This window comes from Galeopterus variegatus, unplaced genomic scaffold, assembly GCF_000696425.1.
Source record: "Galeopterus variegatus unplaced genomic scaffold, G_variegatus-3.0.2 Scaffold13179, whole genome shotgun sequence".
Lineage (NCBI taxonomy): Eukaryota > Metazoa > Chordata > Mammalia > Dermoptera > Cynocephalidae > Galeopterus > Galeopterus variegatus.
This window is the reverse complement of record NW_007739290.1, coordinates 4240-25475: the sequence shown is the minus strand read 5'-3', so window position 1 is coordinate 25475 and position 21236 is coordinate 4240. Positions and strand designations below refer to the sequence as shown.

Genomic DNA, 21236 nt, shown 5'->3' with positions numbered 1-21236 from the left:
ATCACGCTGTCTCCTGGCGCGGCCGCTCAGACCCGACGCCATCTTCCTTCCTCAGGCAAAGGTTAACGTCGGCTCACAGGATCACGCTGTCTCCTGGCGCGGCCGCTCAGACCCGACGCCATCTTCCTTCCTCAGGCAAAGGTTAACGTCGGCTCACAGGATCACGCTGTCTCCTGGCACGGCCGCTCAGACCCGACGCCATCTTCCTTCCTCAGGCAAAGGTATTGCTATGATATTGATTTAAAATGTTCTGACTTCTTTGATATCTGTAAAAACTAATATAGTAAAACCTGTTCTTAGGGAATTAGAGTCAAATTTATTTTCAGATGCAGATTTTATTAGTTCATTATTTTGAAAGTATACCAATATTCGCAATAAGGAAACATTTTGAAGCTACAGAAAAATAGCTTTCATGATTTCTTCACAAATGAGAGAATTTTAGAAATGCCATCTCACAAGTTTATATTTGCAAGAAAAATGCACTTTTGTTGATAGTGAGTACTCTCTAGCTTTTTGCCCATGCATTAGTATTTTCCTTCCTTACTGTGGTTTTTCTTTTTGCTCTCAGAGGCTTTTTGGAGTATTCCAACTTCAGTTAACATATTTATGTTAGAATCTGCCCCCGGGAGACTCTCTTGACAGCCCCATCACATGTGCTTTGCATTTTGTTTTTGAGCTTAGTTCCCAAAAGTCCCTTTGGCTTACTGCGTAGCCCCTTTGATTTTCATCTTACAGGTCTTCTGTCGCTCTTACAGCTGCCCATGGGAATACCACTTGTCCACTGCTCTGTCCTCTCTGCAAAAGTACAAACTATTAAATTAGTAAAAAACATATTTTCTCATTTGTTGAGGGTTCTCATACACAAGCAGCATACTCTCAGAATAGCCTCAATTTAGGCCTAGTATAGTCTTTAGCATAGGTTCTACTTAAACTGCCAGCTTCTTTTAATTTGAATTTTTGCTGGAAAATCGTTTTATCAAAAATATCATTTTTCTTCTCAGAAGGAAGTGTGTAGTTTAACTGTGTGCTAGCCAGCACATAGATGCAGAATGGGATTATGACAGTTGTTCTCAACCAGGGGCAATTGTGCAATGTCTGGAAACACTTTTGGTTGTCACACCTGATAGGTAGGGTACTACTGGGATGTAGTGGATAGAGTCCAAGGATGCTTTAAACATCCAACAGTGCACATGACAGCTCCCCACAGCAAAGAATTATCTGGCCTAAATGTCAGTAGTGCCAAGGTTGAAACCCTGGATTATGGAAGTGGCATATAGGCTTCAGAGCCAGAGTGGCTGCTCTTTGAGTCCTCGCTTGGCTCTTTGTTAGAAATGTGGCCTTGAGCAAGTTATTTTAAATGAGCTTCAGTTTCCTCATATGTAAAATGGAGATAATAATGCTTATTTTACTGGATTATTTTGAAGATGAAGGAATAATTTATTTAAAAGTTTAAATTATGCTTGACATATATAGTAAATGTTTAATAAATTGCAGCTATTCTTGAGGAACAAACCTAACATTATGCTTCTAGTTACTGTAATTTTTTTTCAGGCATTAGAAAGTTTATTTGTGTTGTGGTTTGTTGTTAATCTAACATGATAAATGTTGAAAAAAGTCTATCTAGAATGCTTTCTAAGCTCAAGGAGGATTTTTGCCAGAATATATTTGGTGTTCATGTGGGCTGTGTTAAATTGTCTATTAAAAGTAGGCCCAGATGCATAGAAATACTTAACAACATTACTTAGTTTAGTACTGTTATCTCTAAATATATATTAATAAGTAACAGTTATAAAATTAAAATATACACAAGTGAAATTAGAAATACATGATGCTATTCATACTCAGTGTCCATAAAGGAGTTATGGAACTGGTAGAGTTTTAGGTATGTGTGAGAGTGTAAGTATGTAGTGATAAAAGTAAAGTAGGAGGTAATATGTTCACTCTGTATCTGGGTTCCCCAAATGACTAATATTATATTTGGTACTAAAAGAGGAATTACTGTTAATTTCTGCAGAATTGGAGTATTGAGTAAGTGGAATCATTGGAGGCTGCGAAATTTCCTACTAGTTGATCTGAGTGCTTTTCTGTCTCTCCTTGTGGAGGGATCAAACACTTTTTGTTTTCCTTTACAATATTCTTTGTGAAGATCATTTTCTGTGTATTCACACTTCCTTTTTTTTAATCATCATTTTTATTTTTTCATATTATTGTTACCAACTTAGGTTTTTAAAAATAAACGAACTTTTTAGGAGAACAATCTTAAATTTACAGAAAAGTTGCAAAGATAATACAGAAAGTTTCCATATACTCTTCACTCAGTTTCACTTAATGTTAACATCTTACTAACATTGGTACATTTGTCAAAACTAAGAAATTAGCATTGTTAGGTTACTTTTAACCGAAGTACAGAATTTCACCAGTTTCAACATTAATGTCCTTTTGCTATTCTAGGATTCAATCCAGGATACCAAATTGTGTTTAGTTATTTACTTCCTTTTATAAAGAATTGATTCACTCTGTATGAAAGTATTTCAAAAATGGAAAAGTGCTTTGGAACTGTGAAATGTATTTTCCTTCCAGGCATTATAGCATAGTGGTTAAAATTTGAGACTCTGGAACCAAACAGACTTGAGTTTGTATCCTGGTTCTGCCATTTCTTAGCTGTGTCGTCTCCCTAAATTTTAGTATCCTTATCTGCAAATGGAGATTGCAAATAGTACTTATATCATAGGATTGTTGTGAACATTAAAGGACAGAGGCTTGCAAAGCACTTAATTCTCAACCTTTTATACAGTATGCCCTTAATAATAACAAACATATATTCTATATCGTATAGTGATTGTGGTGCTGGATATTAATGATTTTATTTTATTTTATTTTATTTATTTATTTAAAAGATGACCGGTAAGGGGATCTTAACCCTTGACTTGGTGGTGTTAGCACCACACTCATCCAGTGAGCAAACCGGCCATCCCTATATGGGATCCGAACCCATGGCCTTGTTGTTATCAGCACCACACTCTCCCAAGTGAGCCATGGGCCAGCCCCAAGGATATTAATGATTTTAGAAGGGTTAATCTTTCAGTGGCAAAATCTTTTTAAATTTTTAAAGATTAAACTTTTAAGATTTAAGATTAAAATTGAAGCTTTCAAGATGAAAATTTGAAAGATTAAATTTTTTTGAAAGTTCTGAGGGCATCTTACACACAAATGAAACTAAATCTATTTACAATATTACTTACTAAATCATTGCAGAATTACTTTTACAAGGTAATTGTTTGAGGATATACCTTTAAAAAGCAGTTCTCATCAGCAGCTTCCTGAATACTGGATCTGTTGTACATAGTTTCAATAGTTTACCAAAAAATCAAGGTTCGTTCATCATTTCCCTTTAGGATGATCTCAGGACTCTAATTTGACAGGAGAATACTTTACTCTCAAAAGAGAGGTCATAACTGGTGTGATAATAAATGTTTTATTCATGTTGTAGTAAGCTTTAGTGAACTTTAGGGTCTACGGGACAAGCCACCGTTTGATTTTTGGGGAGTGCCTTTTGTCTATTTATTGATATAGGTGTCTTGGCATTATGTCAAACCATATCTTAAGCCACTTACATAATGAATTTTATTATTTGGTACCTGTTACCATGTAATCATACTTTCTTGCCATAATGAGATGTGTTAGCTCAGCTAGGTAGTTTTAGCTCTCATTCCAAGGAAGATGGGGAAAAAATGAAATATTATGGAATGTACTATGGTAGGAATATTATCAGTTGGCATTCTGGACAGTGTTTTGAGTTAAAGTATAAGCTCTAAGTTTCACCTGTTTGAGAGGGGGGAAAATTTAACTGGTATTGCATAGTTATTGTCTCCTTGAAGAGATAGTAATGACTGAAATGCTTAGAACAAATATGTATGTTGCCCTGTGCTTTACATTGTCATTTGAGGCAACTCCATAAAGGAGACAGCAGGATTCCAAATTGTTGCTGATTTTTAAGAGCATGAAAATATGTAAACCATCTGTGTATTTCCTCATAATAGTTTTGGTCAGTTATTCTACTGCTTTCACTTGTATTCAAGTCTTCAGGGGCACCAGCCCAAAGAATTGTAAATTGAACAGAAAAACTAAAGCATAAATCTGTTCAGAGTGTGTGACCTTGAAGGTCATTGCTAGAAATCAAAGCCCCTCAAATAGTTAATTGGAGGAAGTCATTGTACTGGAAAGTGATAAGTTTCTTGGGTTCTGAGGCTGTGAAAATGAGTGAAATTAGAGTACAGGATGAAAATTATTCTAAGGGACAGGGAAATGTGTGAGAGATTTCTCATAAAGGAACTTCTGTCTATGATATTCCACTCACAGAGTATATCTAGATTTTCATCTAGAGCTCTTTTTTTTTTACAGGATCATCTTTATTCTAACCATACTTACCCTTTCAGCTCACTCTTTTTTTTAAAAAAAAGTGAAATTTATGTCCTCAGAATTGCTTTTTATAAAGGTGCAGCTTATAAATCAGATTTTATAGCTGAGTGGTAAATCTTGCCTCTTTAAGTTCTGTCAGGATTTGATTATCTTTGAAATATTTGAAAAGAGTAATATATTTCTCTCCTTGTATAAATCTTCACGTCAGCTTTGCATAGAAATAATGTTTTGATTATAGTATTTTCTTGCCACTCTTGATTCTTTTCTCCCTTTCTCCCAGTTCAAGTTTACAGGTCTTGGGACTTGTATAAATGCTGGAAACAGGATAACCAGGACTTGAGACACAGATTTGAGTTCAAATTCCTGTACTATCCTTTTCTGGCTGTTGACTCTAAGCAAGTCACTGAACTTCTCTAAACCTATTTCCTTATCTGTGATAGTTGGATTTTAGTAGCTGCTACCTTAGAGTTGTTATAAGGATTAATGACACACAGTAAGTGTTCAATAAATTCTAGGTATTATAGTCTTTTATCTCTTTGTACAGCTCACTCTATTAGGTATAATATAAAGTAAGTCAAAATACAAATTGCCGGGCCGGCCTGGTGGCGCACTGGATAAGTGCGCCGCTTGGGAAGCGCGGCGGCGCTCCCGCCCGAGGGTTCGGATCCCACAAACAGACCGGTTCCCGCTCACTGGCTGAGTGAGGCGCGGGGGCAACGCCGAGGGTTGCGGTCCCGTTGCCGGTCCCTGGTCCGGTGCGGGGGCAGCACTGAGGGTTGCGATCCGTTGCCGGACACGGAAAAAGACAAAAAGACAAAAAAAAAAAAAAAATACAAATTGCCTATCTAAAAATAAACTTCAGCAGACTTGATGGGTCAGTAAGGAACTGTCACATTGAAGAGAAATCTATAGTTAAGGCAGAGAAAGATTTGTCTAGGATTGAGTGTGATTTTTGTATATATGTAAGTGCATATGTGTTTGTGTTTAATATCTGTATCTGTAAAGTATACAGATTGCATTATATCTATGGAGGATGAAGGCTGGGGAATGTTTAGTTGCAGTCTACCGAGAACTTAACTCCCAAGAACAGAAATTATCATAATTGGGAAGCAAGGTGAATAAAATGGGGTTTTTTTTGTTTTTTTTTTTTTAAATGTTGCAGATGTGTTGCTTTGTAACTTAGATGCCAACTTTTTATAAATCAACTCTTGTACTGAGAAAGCTCACTTAAGAAACCCTATTTCTAAATCATTTCTAAGGCAAAACTTTCTTTAGAAACCCCTTTTTTTCTTGAAAACTCTAATTTTTCTGAGATTATTGTTAAAAGGCTGTTCTCTTTGTGGCAGTATTTCCTAAGAAAAATTGCCAATTTTCAGGGGAGGGGGATGTTATACATAGCTGCCTTAACAGTTCGAAAGCAAAGCAGTGGTTTAAGCAAAAGAGGCATACCTTTGATTTAAATACATGAGTAAATAAAGACAGTTACTACAAGGGTTGGATTTGTTCTTTTGTAATGTTGTATTATTGCTTGGGGAAGACTTGAAAAGAGGAAATGAATCTTAAGTTTCAATCTAATATTTTTGAAGTATTTTTTAAAAAAAATAAACAATAGATACACATAGTACAAAATTCTGAAGAAACAGTATAAACATTGACAAGTGAGTCATCCTGTATACCCTCGCCACAGTAGTTGCTGCATTGAAGTCAGTCTTTTTCTTTGTCTACTTTAGATTCAGTGTTAATGGCTTATTTTAAGTTTCCATTAAAGAGAGAGAGAAATATGGCTTACTGACCAGAAGAACTCAAAGCACACCCTTATGGGCCTGCCTCACTACGTTTCTGAAAACGTGACAATCTGAATGTGAACATTAGGAGATGAAAGTGGAGAGGTTGAATGGAAGGGACTTCCAGGAGTTTTACAGGAACAGTAGAGTTTTGGTATTGGGAGGTGGGATAGTGTCTCCTCTGTTTGACCATTTGGCAATGGTCTCTTTTCTCTGTGCAGGCTTTGCTAAACATAATCCCCCTAATTTGATCTTTTCTGGATCTTTTAGTTAGACTTAGTCTTCTCCATTTCCTTTCTTGTTTTAATGTGATAGTGGAAATTGCCTATCTTAAACACCAGAAGATATAATTCATTAGCTGCATTATACACTTGGTTTAATTTCCAGTCGTCTGTGATGATAACAGGAATTTTAATTGCTCGTTCTCTTCAGCATCCTTCTGTTCTCTTCCTTTCTTCCCCATTACTCTTTTTTTTTTTTGTCTTTTTTTGTGACCGGCAACGGATCGCAACCCTCAGTGTCGCGCCCGTACCGGGCCGGGACCGGCAACAGGATCACAATCCTTGGTGTTGCTCCCGCACCTCGCTCAGCCAGTGAGTGGCCGGTCTGTATGTGGGATCCGAACCCTCGGCGGGAGCGCTGCCACGCTTCCCAAGCAGCGCACTGTAGCAGTGCGCCACTGGGCCAGCCCCCCCATTACTCTTTTTAATTCCCCCAATTCTCACCTTTTCTTCTACATTTCCTATTACCAGACCTTATATTTAATTTAAAACAACAACAACAGCAACATGAAAAGGGTTTGACTAGCAGAAGTGATAAATTGTAGTAGGAAGTTTATTTTGGACAACTGGTAACCAAGACTGGGCATGTATTGGCAGCAATACGAGGGCACTTCAGAATTAAAAGATAATGCAAATCTTTCCATGAACTTTTCGAAGTACCCTTGTAATAGATCAAAACAGGCATTTGGTCTCCCAGTGTGACATTTTGACCCTTGTACTGCAATAAGGTAAGTCAAGTATATTGTGCATGGGCAGTAAAATATCTTTTCCTTCCAGGAGAAGCACTTGGAGGGGATTATTATTTCACTCTTTATGCCTTTTAGTTTTCACTAAATGCCGCTTGGTGATGGAGTTAGCAAACAAAAATTAAATCATCCCATAGGTGGGCTAGATAAGTCTTCCTGATTTGTCTTAATAACAATAAACTATTATATCTGTTATGATACTTACCAAGTGAGTCTTTGATTTTTCACCTTAGAATCTTTGTTCTGATCACCAAATTATAATTTGAGATGATTTTATTTGTGACATCATTATCCTTTATATAATAATGAATATTGCCATAAGTATATTATTAGTAAATGCAAAATACATAAACCATATTCTCTAGACATTTATCTTTTAGGTAAAATAATATGCTGGGGTAATCTGCAGACTATCCAGATAATGTGGATACTAAAATCAGTAGCAAAATGTTCAGCCATTATGTTTCTTCTCTTGCTAACAAAAAAGATAATCACACAACTCTTAGTTTCTCAAGCTTTTAGCAAGGGAAGTCATAAAAAACTAACTATGGATTGGCCTTTTTTTAGAATCTTTTTAATATATGAAAGTGCCGAAGCTGCTATCTCATATCACATCTCATTTATACTTAGAATATTTATCTTCAGCCTCACTTTGCTAATCTTTAGTAATAACTGGGAGCCTAACTGCAAAACATGGTGTTTGTTTGTTTGTTTGTTTGTTTGTTTGTTTTTGGCAGCTGTCGAGTGCAAGATCAGAACTCTTGACCTTGGTGCTAGCACTACACTCTACTGAGTGAATTAACCAGCCAGCCACAAGACATGGTTTTAAACACACTTGTACAGGGCCATAGTATAGTATTTCTGTGTTTGAGTGTTTTGCAGTTTTCAAATGACATTAAATGTTCATTGGTTGTAGATTCGTTAGTTACATTAGAAATAATCTGTTCTGGTCCGGTGCGGGGGCAACACTGAGGGTTGCGATCCGTTGCCGGACACGGAAAAAGACAAAAGACAAAAAAAAAAAAAAAAGAAATAATCTGTGATTTTGATAAAAAGTGTTGACTTTTCTTCTGCAGCTAAATGGATTCCCAGATCTGTTAGTCAGGATACAAGTATACTTTCTTGTCAAAGACAGCAACTTTTCATTTACCATACTGCCTGAAAGAAGGATACATTTCAAATACCTTATTTAATTGAATCATCAATGCCATTGATTATAAAATACGTTATTATTTTCTGTATTACCTGGAAGGCTTCCTATTAAACTGACAAGCCATTGATTGTTAAATGCATATCAATTTCAGAGATGTTTATGTAAAAAACTATGCAACTTACACTTGATGAATTATGGTAATGTAACCAACCACCCTAAATTTGCATAAGGCTTTGTAGAAAGTACTTATATGTATGTCATCTGATTTTATCCTCAAACTAAAACTAACATGTGAGGTGGATTAAATTATTCCCAGTTTTCAGATGAGGAAACTGAATTTCACAGAGATTATATGTTCTCTCAGCATTGTATACTAGTGAACTAAGGTCTCATGCCCACATATTCTTACTCTAAGACTCGTGATATGATTGACAGTGTCACTTCCCCCACCCCCATACATACACACCTATACACCTGTAAAATTATTTGTCCTAGATTTTTCTTTCTTTTGCCTAATGTACATATTTTACATTTAGACTTTGCTATTTTTATAGCTGTTCATTTGTCTTGGTATTATTGATAGTTTTGAATACTATTAAAATAGTTAATTTATGTTTTAATAGTAAATCATATGTGACTCTGCTAACATATGAATTGTTTTAATTCTGGGTTGCCTGGCCACTAGGAAGCTATATATGCTGTCATTGGTGGTTTAATGTGGTTTTGAAAGCAGTTTATCCGTTTCTATCTGACTAGGGAAAAGGTTCAGGAACGGTTATGGGTTGAGATCTGTGAAGTGATCCAGAGAATGTTAAGTGTTTGTCTATAGTTGTACTGTTCTTGGCTAATCAAGATCATATCTGCTTCTTTCCTAGGTGGTAGCTAATGCTGTAGCAGCGTTATCTGAAATAAGTGAATCTCACCCAAACAGCAACTTACTCGATCTAAACCCACAGAACATCAATAAGCTGCTGACAGCCCTGAATGAGTGCACCGAGTGGGGCCAGATTTTCATTCTGGACTGCCTGTCTAATTACAACCCTAAAGATGACCGGGAGGCTCAGAGGTCAGTCTGTTTTCTGAATAGTATTTGGGAATCTTGCCTGATTCAATAAGTTATAGTGTCTGCTATGAGAATAAGGGTCTGTTATGTTGAGGAAGGTCAGTTGCTTGTGGGGTAGATATTGCTATCCCCAAGGTATTTTCTCACTGGATTTAGGAACATTTTAGGTGGCTGAGCAAGCAACGCAAAAAATAGCTCTTTCTTTTCTTTTCTTTTTTTTTTTTTTGTGACTAGTAAGGGGATCATAACCCTTGGCGTGGTGTCGTCCGCACCGCGCTCTGTCTAAGAAATGTATGTTTTTCATTTCTTATTTGAACACTAGGTACAGTTTCTTCTGCTAAGATCTTCCCTTATCGTCGTTTCACATCTTCCATTCGGCCTTTCCTGGCCATTTGGCAAACAAAAGGTTATTGTGTATCTCTCTATGGTGACAAACTTTTCATTCTATTAGATACAGAGTAAGTGGCTTCATACTAGTTACTGAGCTGAACTGTACTTATAATTCAGTACTAGAGAAAGTATGTTAGACTCAGCAAATATGTGCTGCTTCCCATTAGAATAGAAATCACATCAGTCTGAATTTGGAGAAGATTTTGGAAGGTATGCCTAGATTGTTCTGCGTAGCCCTTTACCACCTTAGTGTTGCACGTTTTCTGTGAATATCAGAAATTGGCTGCTAAATTTCATCTACACATACACACATTTTAGTTTACAAAGTTGGAATTATTACCAATTTTTATTGAGCATTTTGTGTATATAGGCACTGTACTAGGCAAAGTTCTTCTGAAGAAATGTTGGCTCTTCATTAAAGTTGACATATTTTAATTATGGTAGATAAGAACCTTCCTTGCCTGGCTGAAGCTGATTTCCAAGCTACTAGAATGTAAGTGCTCTTCACTTGTCTGGGAAATTGTTCCCTCTGGACTTAACTAAAACTCACCCCAATAGTTTCTTTCCATCATTGAAAGTACAAATATATTCTGGAAAGAACTGTACCTAAAATTTTATTTTTTGTTTCATTGACATCTCACTTGTCTGGGAAATTGTTCCCTCTGGACTTAACTAAAACTCACCCCAATAGTTTCTTTCCATCGTTGAAAGTACAAATATATTCTGGAAAGAACTGTACCTAAAATTTTATTTTTTGTTTCATTGACATCTCACATTCATTCATTCATTCATTCACTCAGCAAATATTTATTGAGCCCATGCTGCATTCCAGGCATTGTTCTAGGCCCTGAGGATAGAGCAATGGACAGACAAAAACCATGGCCCTCATGGAGCACTTATTCTGAGGGGTGGGGGTAGGAGTATATATCATATGTATATGAAATACAATATATAAAATATGTCAGATGATGAGAAGTGCTAATGAGAAAGATAAAGTAGGGAAGAAAGCTAAGAAGTGCTGAGCATTTGAGGTTGAGGGGTTGTGTTTTTTAAAATGGGGGGTCAGGGAAGGCCACACTAAGCAGGTAGCATTTATAGAAAGACCTGGAGGAGGTCAGGGAGTCAGCCAAGTAGATATAGGAAGGAGAGAGAGAAACACAGCCTGTTTATCTTGCTTCCTTTACTTAATGTAGTAAGCTAGCTACTCATGTTGCCCAAGAGCTATCAAAATTAGGTTATTTCTTAAGAGTGTTCAACAGATTATTACATATCTAAAATTTCCTGAGGCATGTAGGTGGAAGGGGCTAGGAGAAAGGGAAGAAGTAGGGAGAATATTGCAGTGGTGTTCTGATATTTAAAAACAAACAAACTCCTTTCAGAGATTCCATTATTATCCTGAAGGCAGGAGGTTGGGTAGTTTCCCTGCCAACCCACCCCCTCCTGTATCTTACAATGAAACAGTCAATCACAGGTGGGTTGATTATCTCTCACTGTGAAATAACTCTCAGAATGCTTAATTTGACTTCCTATAGGTTGAGTAGAAATGGGCTGTGAGGCAGGGAGCCCTAACATAATATGGGGAGACAAAGAGGACTATAAAACAAGAAGGTAAATTGTGTGAGCTCAAGTGTTTGGGGTATTGCTAGTTTCCTTCCAGTTTGAACATCCCTTGTTGCTGGTTTCCTAAAGTCTTCTGATATCCCTGCTGTGCCTGTAGTTTGCTGGGAATGAAGCTTCTGCAGTGTTGGATCCCAATTTTACTAAGCATGGAGCTTTGACTTTTCTAACTGATTCTTTAATTTCTTGATACTTTGGCCATGGGACTCTGACACATTACCTTACACAATGGATTGAAAAAAGAAATTATAATTCAAGATAAAAATTTTCCTTTTCTGCCCTCAGCATCTGTGAGCGGGTAACTCCCCGGCTATCCCATGCCAACTCAGCAGTGGTGCTTTCAGCTGTAAAAGTCCTAATGAAATTTCTAGAGTTGTTACCCAAGGACTCTGACTACTACAATATGCTGCTGAAGAAGTTAGCTCCTCCACTTGTCACTTTGCTGTCTGGGGAGCCAGAAGTGCAGTATGTCGCCCTGAGGAACATCAATCTAATTGTCCAGAAAAGGTTTGGAAATAGTGAATTGGTGATTTAAGTGTTTGTAATTTTGAATTAAGCTTAATAACATCAATGTTAAGTAAGCCAGTGTTAATCTCTTTTTAGTATATGAAAATGAAAATGTTATATGACAGAGCAACTTGCCCAGGATCAGGAGACTAGTAGTTGATGTTTGAGTGTTCTTGTAGTAAGTGCCTGTGTTGCTCTGTAATCCAGTTTGTTTTCTGAAGGATCTCTTTCTGATATATAGGTACTATCTAGTGCCTGCTTGATATGGTTCAGGCTATAGTTTAAAGCCAGATTATTGATCTTCTAGCAGTTCTTCATGGCAGCATGTACTTTGTTGCTTAAAAAGGATAAAATAGTCTGCCACATGGAACGGATAAGAATAGAGGGGTATAGAAGAAGTTTTTTTTTCCTGGGAGAAGTAGGTTGAGGGCAAAGAGGCACAGATTAGCTATTAATACAGACTCAAGGATATATCAGTATATGCCTTCACCTTCCTTTCTTGTGTTTCTTTGTACCACAGGCCTGAAATCTTGAAGCAGGAAATCAAAGTCTTCTTTGTGAAGTACAATGATCCCATCTATGTTAAACTAGAGAAGTTGGACATCATGATTCGTTTGGCATCCCAAGCCAACATTGCTCAGGTCAGACTTTAAGCAAATTCAAGTTTATGATGATTTAGATCTTTAAGGCCTGGCCCTCAGAAGAAGCTAAGCCATGAGATTGCTGTTTGAGAATCCCTTTTTTTCCCTCTGTTTTTTTCTTCTGATTTTCTTTTCTTTTTTTGTTTTGTTTTGTTTGAGAATCCTTAATGATCATTCACTTCTGGATTTTTAACAGGTTCTGGCAGAACTGAAGGAATATGCCACAGAGGTAGATGTAGACTTTGTTCGCAAAGCTGTGCGGGCCATTGGACGGTGTGCCATCAAAGTGGAGGCAAGTGTCTAATAGTAGTTGTAATCACATATTATGGGATTCTGATTGTTCCCTTCACTCCTTTTTTTAAAATACATTTTTAAGTTTATCAAAGTAATAAAGCTCATAGTTAAAATATTAGGGAATTTTCAATGAAAAACAGCTGTCCCTGGTTCCTCCCTTCCCTACCTAGACCCTCTTCCCAGAGAGAATAATTTTTAACTCTGTTCTTGGTTTTAGTTATTCTTTTGTTTTTAAGTTTATCAAAGTAATAAAGCTCATAGTTAAAATATTAGGGAATTTTCAATGAAAAGCAGCTGTCCCTGGTTCCTCCCTTCCCTACCTAGACCCTCTTCCCAGAGAGAATAATTTTTAACTCTGTTCTTGGTTTTAGTTGTTCTTTTAATTACTTCCTTATCTCTAAATAATATTCTTATGCTGTTATTTATTGATTTACCAATTATAGACTTTGTCTATTAACTTACTGCTATACGAAACTTAGTTCATATATCCCACCATTCCCACTTCTCTCTTCTATTTTCCAGTGTAGTTATATCATGAGGTTTTTTTGTTCCTTTGTCAATTATCTTGGTAAATTGAGATAATATGCCTTTATTTCTTGTCCTACCAACTATAGGCATGCAAAACTTATGCATATTATTATGGCTATATGAATGTGTAGGGCCAGTGCAATACAAATGATTATATTTTCTTTCTTATAGAGGCTTTGTGTTTTTTCTGCAGTTCTTTTTTCTCTTTTTCTTGGATTTGTGTCTTCATTGCACCCCTATCTTCTTCCAACTTCTCAAGCATATCAAATCTGTAAACCTCCTTTTGTCCTAGACCCTTCTGTCTTCCAGTCCTCGGTCTTCTCTCTTTCAGTTCTCGGTCTTCTTGCTTGCTCCAGTCTGGCCAGATGCTTTCTTGGCCTCTGCATATTGTTCCATACAGTGTTACCTTCGTTGCTGTGTCGTGTTCTTGGTACCTTTTGCATAGCATTCCTTTTTTGTGGTTGCAGTAGCTTCTTGAATATCTGAGGATGTGAATTACAATTTTTGTTTTGTTTCTGCAGTTTGAATTTAATTATCCTGGAGTATTGTAAAGTGATGGTTGCACATGTCTACATATAATTTTTTAATTGAGAAGTGATTGGTAGATATGATTTTTAAATCCTTGTTTATACAGTCCTCCATACACAGGTATATTTTTTGCAAAAGTGAGATCATACTGCAAATGCTATTTATATAATTTTGTAGTTTGTTTTTTTTACTTCCTACATCACAGACATCTTTCCATGGTACTAATAAAATTTTACATCATTTTTAGTTTCCAGTTTAGTTTATAGATATAATGTATGATTCTTTCATAATTTATTTAGCTTTTCCCTTTTCGGAGGACCTTGAAGTTGTTTTACTCTTTTTCCAAATAATGGTATAAGGAGTATCCTTGTAGCCAAATCTTTGAACTCCAGTTGATGTAAACATTTTTTTTATTATGCTTATTAGCCATTTAGGAATTGCTTGTTCATGTCCTGTTCACCCTTTCCCACTATGTTAGCTTTTCCACATTGATTTTTTTAAGTTCTTTATAATTAAGGATATTAACCTTTGTTTTAGTTAGCATTTATTTTCTTTATTTGATTTCCTTTTGATTTCATTTGATTTCTTGATGCACAGAGGTTTAGATTTTCTTTTCTAGTGAGTTCCATCAGTTTTTTTCTCAGTGGCAAACCTAGAAAATTGCACTTCACCTCACAATTATATAAAATTCAAATTTATTTTCTACTTTTATGGCAATGATTTTGTTTTTATGTTTAAAGATAATTTTAATCAATCTGGAAATAATTTTGGCGACAGTTATGAGTGGGGTGGATCAAACACCAGAATAAGTCATCGTTTCTTTATTGTTTTGAAATGTTGTCTTTATCATATACCAAATTTTATGTGTGTGTTTCTGTTTCTAGACTTTTCTGTATATACAGTAATTGGATGTTTATTCTTCTTCTTCTGCCATACTGCTTTAATGTTAGTTTTTTGTTTTTATCAAAAGCAAAACGGTTGAGAACAATTTGCTTGAAAATTGACATCCCAGACATAAGTGTTTTTCAAATGTTGATGCATCATGGGAAACAGCTTTTTCTTTGTCTTCATTACAATAATGATACCAAGGATTCATTAAACATTAGCTTTATATCAAGCCCTGTGCTAAGCACTTATTTATTTAATTTGTGATAATTCAATCCTTATAGCAGCCCATATCCTATAAACTTTATAATTTATTGTAACATATATTTAAATTTTCCAACTGTTTTGTTTCAATAACAGCACAGGAATTACTGGTTGAAAATGAATAAAATAGAGGAAATTGAATCAGAAAATGGACAAAAATATATAAAAAATTGCAGAATCATTTCATTGTGTAACAGAATTATAATATATATGACCTCAACTAAATGACCTCAAGATGCAATTTTGTTTTTATTAAATTGCTTATAGTAGTTTAAATTACTATAGTACATTTAAAAGATTTTATTACAGAAATTTTCAGGCATACGACAAAGTAAAATTGAGTAATGAGCTCTGTGTATCCATCATCCATCTTGAGCAAATGTCAACACATTGCTGTTCCTGTTTTGTTTTCTCCCTCTCCCTCTTCCTTCAAGGGGCTTAATCTTGTTGAATACCAGTCCATGTTAAATTTTCTGTAATTATGTCAAAATGTCTTTTTACAGTTGGCTTCTTCAAATCAAAATCTAAATAAGGTCCACATATTGCATTTGGTTAATATGTCTCTTAAGTCTTCTTACTTATTTTAGTGCAACTTGGTCATTAGGCTTTGTAGAATTTCCCAGAGTCTGGATGTGGCTGATTATATCTTAGTGATGCTGTTTATTTCGTTCCTCCATCCCCTATAGATGATTAAATCTAAAGGCTTGTGAATATTATTATTGAGATTTTGGGAAGAATACCTCTTAGGTGATACAGTGTACTTCCTATTCCATCTCTCAAGCGCAAATAATGGGGTGACCCATACTACTACTATAGTTCTTAGAGTTTTTTGGGTCACGGATAACTGAAAATATAATAAAAGCTGTGGATCCTCTCTCTGGAAAATATGCTTTGTATGCTCATACAGAATTTGGCAATTTCATTTCAAAAGATTTAAAGATACTCACTGCTGTCTCCACTCATCCATAAACTGCTGAAGACCTACTTTGGCTTATTCTGTAATTCTTATTCTTTCCTCTTACCCTGGCTTATTCTTTCCTCCTACCCTGGCTTATTCTTTCTTTTGATTTTTATTCTTCCACCTATCCAAGATGACTCTCTGAATTTGAATTGACTTATCTGTCAATATATTTTATAATGAGTAAAATTTGGGGTATATTTAGAACTTCTGTATATCTACATCAAATAGCCCAGCCTCTAGCATAGCTTGGTCAAGTTAATTGCCTGATTGTTTATTTTTTTATGTTGAGGTAGTATTATTGGATAGATCATCTGACTTCTCATTTTTTATGTTCCTCTTCCCAGCAATCTGCAGAGCGCTGTGTAAGCACATTGCTTGATCTAATCCAGACCAAAGTAAATTATGTGGTCCAAGAGGCAATTGTTGTCATCAGGGATATCTTCCGCAAATATCCCAACAAGTATGTCCAAATACTTCTACTCCTCTTCCTTAAATCATTTAGGAAATGTTTAAGTAAGGCACTTTGAATTGGCTAGGTAAGAATTATTCTTTTAAATGTATCTGGTCATAATAGGACACTTTATTTATTTATTTATTTATTTATATTTTTTTCTCCTTTTTTGTCTTTTTTCGTGTCCGGCAACGGATCGCAACCCTCAGTGTCGCGCCCGTACCGGACCGGGACCGGCAACGGGATCGCAACCCTCGGCGTTGCTCCCACACCTCACTCAGCCAGTGAGCAGGAACCGGTCTGTATGTGGGATCCGAACCCTCGGCGGGAGAGCCACCGCGCTCCCAAGCGGCGCACTGTAGCAGTGCGCCACCGGGCCGGCCCTAGGACACTTTATTAAAAATCAAACATATAGAGTGTTAGCACAGGGATTGAAACCTGAATTTTCACTCTCCATTATTACTTTTAGAAAAATTAAAGCTCTGCCTGTATATTCACTGTCTATTTGCTTATATTAAAGCTAACATTACCAGATTCTTTGGTGGCAAAATTACCATTAAATAGGATACCTATATGTTCCAGGTTGTCTGGGCATAACGTCAGTTTACACTTGTTATCTAGACGTAAGTAATGATTGTGCACATTTTCCTGTCAGAAATGCCTCAGTTTGGATGATAAGTCATATGGCCACCCTACCCCAAAAGCCAGGAAGGTAATAGCTGTACTATTCACTTTGCATGTTACCTACTACTTTGTGGAAAATTACAGAACATATAATAATGAATTATCAGTCTTGGGCCTTTTCTGAAGTGTTAAAATGTAGATATGCCAAATCTACATTTTCACTCTACAAATTTTTCAGATTGAGGCCTCTTGGTTTACAAAGCAAAAATACTTTTTAGGTTTGTTTTTGAAAGCAAGCAATTAAAGAATCTGAGAGATTCTTATTTAGAGCAGGTCTTATAATTATCTTAAATCTCATTTTGTCTTATAATCAGAGATATCTTTATTTATTTATTTTTTTTTTTTTTGAGACCGACCGCAACGCGCTCAGCTAGTGAGTGCACGGGCCATCCCCATATAGGATCCGAACCCGCAGCGAGAGCGCTGCTGCGCTCCCAGCACCGCACTCTCCCGAGTGCGCCATGGGCTCGGCCCTAATCAGAGATATCTTGTGCTGAAGCTTCTGATTAGTCTTTAAAGATAGTTACTTGCAGTGTTAGCTTAGTGGTGGGCTCAAGAATTATTAGAAATATTTTGGCAAGGTAATGTTTTATTAAGCATTGTATATACTTTTTAACATTTTAGAAATGGTATTTTTGGAAAGAAGACCATATACTTTTAACATTATCCCAGAAAAGAGGAGGGCTTTCTAAACTTCTTGATTGGGGTGGAGATGTACATCTCAATATGACTGGTAGAAAAATGTGTCTGCTTTATGTCAGTAAAGGGTTATGAAGTTTACTTCTAAGAATGCAATCAAGAGCCTGGTTTAATCAGTAAAAATAGGGCAGACAATTAAGTGTACTATTCAGTTGTCCACATTTAATTTATTATACAATGTCATTCTGATGTTTAAAAATGTATTACCCAAGGTGATGGATTCACCCTTTTAAACATGAGAGAGCTGTAGATCTGTAAAATAAAAATAAGTATTTGAGTTACTTGTTTCTTTGGAGAAGCAAGTCATTAGTGTAGGTGTCTTGGTAAGAAAGAACATAAAGATCTCTTTTATAAAAAGGAGAGATAGGTGGACAAAGTTACCATTTCTAGTCTGGACACTGTTGTTATCTAACTCCATTTTCCTAACAATAAAGTGGGGTAGCCATTCCTCTCTACCATGAAGGCAAAATGGGATAATAGGAAAATTCTCTGATCTAGTTATAGGAAAGATTGTTAGAAGTACAAGGTAGTGGTATTATCTTACTCCACAGATTAATTTTTCCTTGTGAATGTAATATCTGATGAGTTTTATAAAGGCCTAGTTATTAAAATATAATTGAAGGGAAATTTAAGACATAATCTTCTGACTTAAAGCCTTATATAGTCTCTTGACTAAAGCCTTTCATTTTGGTGGTTTGATTTAGAATTCCTTGTCCGTGGTTTTGCCGTTAGCCTTCACTATTAAATACAGTGCTTAGTTTTGCCCTTAGTAACCATAGTCCATTTCATTATGTCAGGTATGAAAGTATCATTGCCACTCTCTGTGAGAACTTAGACTCGCTGGATGAGCCAGATGCTCGAGCAGCCATGATTTGGATTGTGGGAGAATATGCTGAAAGAATTGACAATGCAGATGAGTTACTAGAGAGCTTCCTGGAGGGTTTTCATGATGAAAGCACCCAGGTAAGTTCTAATCGATCCTATGTCCCAGATCTCTTTGGGAAGATTTTCGAGAAAGTAAAGGTTAGGCAGTTTCGTGTGTGTGTCTGTGTGTGTGTACACTTATATGTAGTGTGTTAGTTTTTCTCCCAAAAGGGATGACCCTTTTCAGTTGTACTGATTGCTAGTGTAACAAACCTGTGTAACTTAGACCAGTGGTTCTCAAACTTTCATGAGCATTAGAAACACTTGGAGCACTTTTTAAAGCATAAGTGGCTGGGCCTCACCCCAGAGTGTGTGACTCAGTAGGTCTGAGATGGGCCTAAGTGTTTGCATTTCTTACAAGGTTCAGGGTGATTCTGCTGCTGTTGCTGCTGGTCCAGAAACACCCTTTGACAACCACTGGCTTAGAGCAGTAGTTATTACTTTTTTAAAAAATTTTTCAGTCACCTAAGGATGATTATGCATTCCTGTTGGTAATGGCTGTGGCTCATTACAGCAGAGATTTTTTACCTGGGGCTGTGGTGAAGTCTGAAAACATTCTCTGGGAGATTAGACTCCTTCCCATCTTCTATCCCTCTCCCCTACCAAAATTAGAGCCACAGACTGAGAGATGCAGATAAATTATTAAGCCCTTTCCACCTTGTATTTGTATGCACAGCAAATAGAATTTCATGTATGTAATCCACCATAGTAATTTTAATAGACCTAATATAAGGAACACATACGAGCCAGTGGCTTTATGGGTCAACAGCCCACTCCTAATTGGCTATGGTCTGACATAGTTTTACTGTCTTGGCTCTTGGCCCAGTATGACAGATGATTCCATAATTCCCCGAAAACTGTAGCTTTTGGTAGAAGTAAATAATGAAAGACTTGGTCAGGAACCAGTTTATCGCCATCAGTATGTTAGTGTGTACTTCAAGAAATACAGGTGATTATCTGGCCCAGAAACAAACAAGCAATTTTTGGTGCCAAGAACGCAATTTGAGGATAGGAGGCAGTGAGTTTTCAGTTGAATACGTTTGTATTTCAGATGAATTCCTTTGACTGCTATTGTTGATATTGGCTCAGTTCTAACCTTTTGTCTCTTAACCAAAATCAGGAAGGCCCCATAGTAATACATTGTTGAGGAAGCAATACTTTGGAGGTGATGGCAGGGAGTAATGCGGATGCCTTTCTTTCATTTTATCTATCAAATTATGTCTGTTTAGGTGCAGCTCACTCTGCTTACTGCCATAGTGAAGCTGTTTCTCAAGAAACCATCAGAAACACAGGAGCTGGTCCAGCAGGTCTTGAGTTTGGCAACACAGGTAAGAAATGTGGAAAAAGCAAGGGGTTGATCTGTCTTGTTTCAAACTGTAGGAAATTATGAAACTTCCGCAAGAAGGTTCATTTGGGGAAGTTTTAATAGAAAGAGGTGCAGTCCTTAGATCCTATTAAAATATTGAAATAATGCCTCTTAACATGTTCCACTGAATTTTAGCTGGTTGTATGGCCTTTAAATGAGTTGGCTGACTCCAGTTTTCATGATAATTAGTGTTCATGAAGGGCGTACTTATGTGAAAATGACAGAGTCTGATAGTACCTCCTTTTGGGTGACTTCATTTCACCTTTCAGATGAAAGTACCGTGTAGGAATGGTAGATGCCTCAACAAGGTCTCATGTATTGTACTACCTTCTAGAGTGGTTGCTTTTCTTTTGAGGGTTATTTTATTTTATTTATTATTTTTAATTGGCATATCCCCAGATATTTATTATTTCTTTTTTTTTTATTAGGACATAGTTGTACATATCTGTGGGGCAGAGCATCAATTATCAACACCAGTGTGCAATATGTGATATTCAAATCAGGATAATGACTATATTCATCATTATACAATGTAATTGATTTTCATGGTGGAGATAATTTTGAAGATAATTTTCCTTCCTTGAATTATTTGATATTTTTAGCTGTCCTTGGAATTACTTGATATTTTTGGTCAGAAGAAAAGATGATCAGATGGATTTGGATTTCAGGAATGTGGAAACTGGCCTTAAAGATCACCGTTTTAGATCCATGGAAATTAAAATAATTACTTTTTCTAAAGTAATTAATGTTATGATATCAGTCCATCATGGTTTAGTAGTGTTCTTAATTGAATTTGAGAACAGACTGGCTTTAGCTGGCTGTCAAATTTAAGATGTGTATCTGTACATGTAATCTGATTCAGATATTCAATTTACCATTTTTCTCTCTTTTATCTCTTTATAATGGTATGTTATCAAAATTTAAAACTCTTTCATGGAATTTTACCTAGTTAAAATTTATTTGTAAGAGCTCCTTGAAATATTTTTTTAAAACTTTCTTAAGCATCTTTCTTTGCGTGAAGCAATTTCTGTAAGAAGACAATGGTTATTTG

At 36.3% G+C, this 21236-nt stretch overlaps 1 protein-coding gene across 1 annotated transcript in view; it reads left to right on the top strand.

Moving 5' to 3' along the window:
* LOC103581488 (AP-2 complex subunit beta) overlaps positions 1 to 20147 on the top strand; it is a gene marked incomplete at its 3' end in the record, with an annotated part of 28418 nt that extends 8271 nt beyond the window's left edge. Inside the window, exons 2-8 of the mRNA XM_008563307.1 lie at positions 9259 to 9449; positions 11739 to 11960; positions 12481 to 12601; positions 12798 to 12893; positions 16406 to 16521; positions 18693 to 18858; positions 20049 to 20147. Coding sequence (XP_008561529.1) covers positions 9259 to 9449; positions 11739 to 11960; positions 12481 to 12601; positions 12798 to 12893; positions 16406 to 16521; positions 18693 to 18858; positions 20049 to 20147 — 1011 coding nt within the window. The remainder of the gene's footprint in view (positions 1 to 9258; positions 9450 to 11738; positions 11961 to 12480; positions 12602 to 12797; positions 12894 to 16405; positions 16522 to 18692; positions 18859 to 20048) is intronic.
* Between the last annotated feature and the right edge of the window lie 1089 nt (positions 20148 to 21236).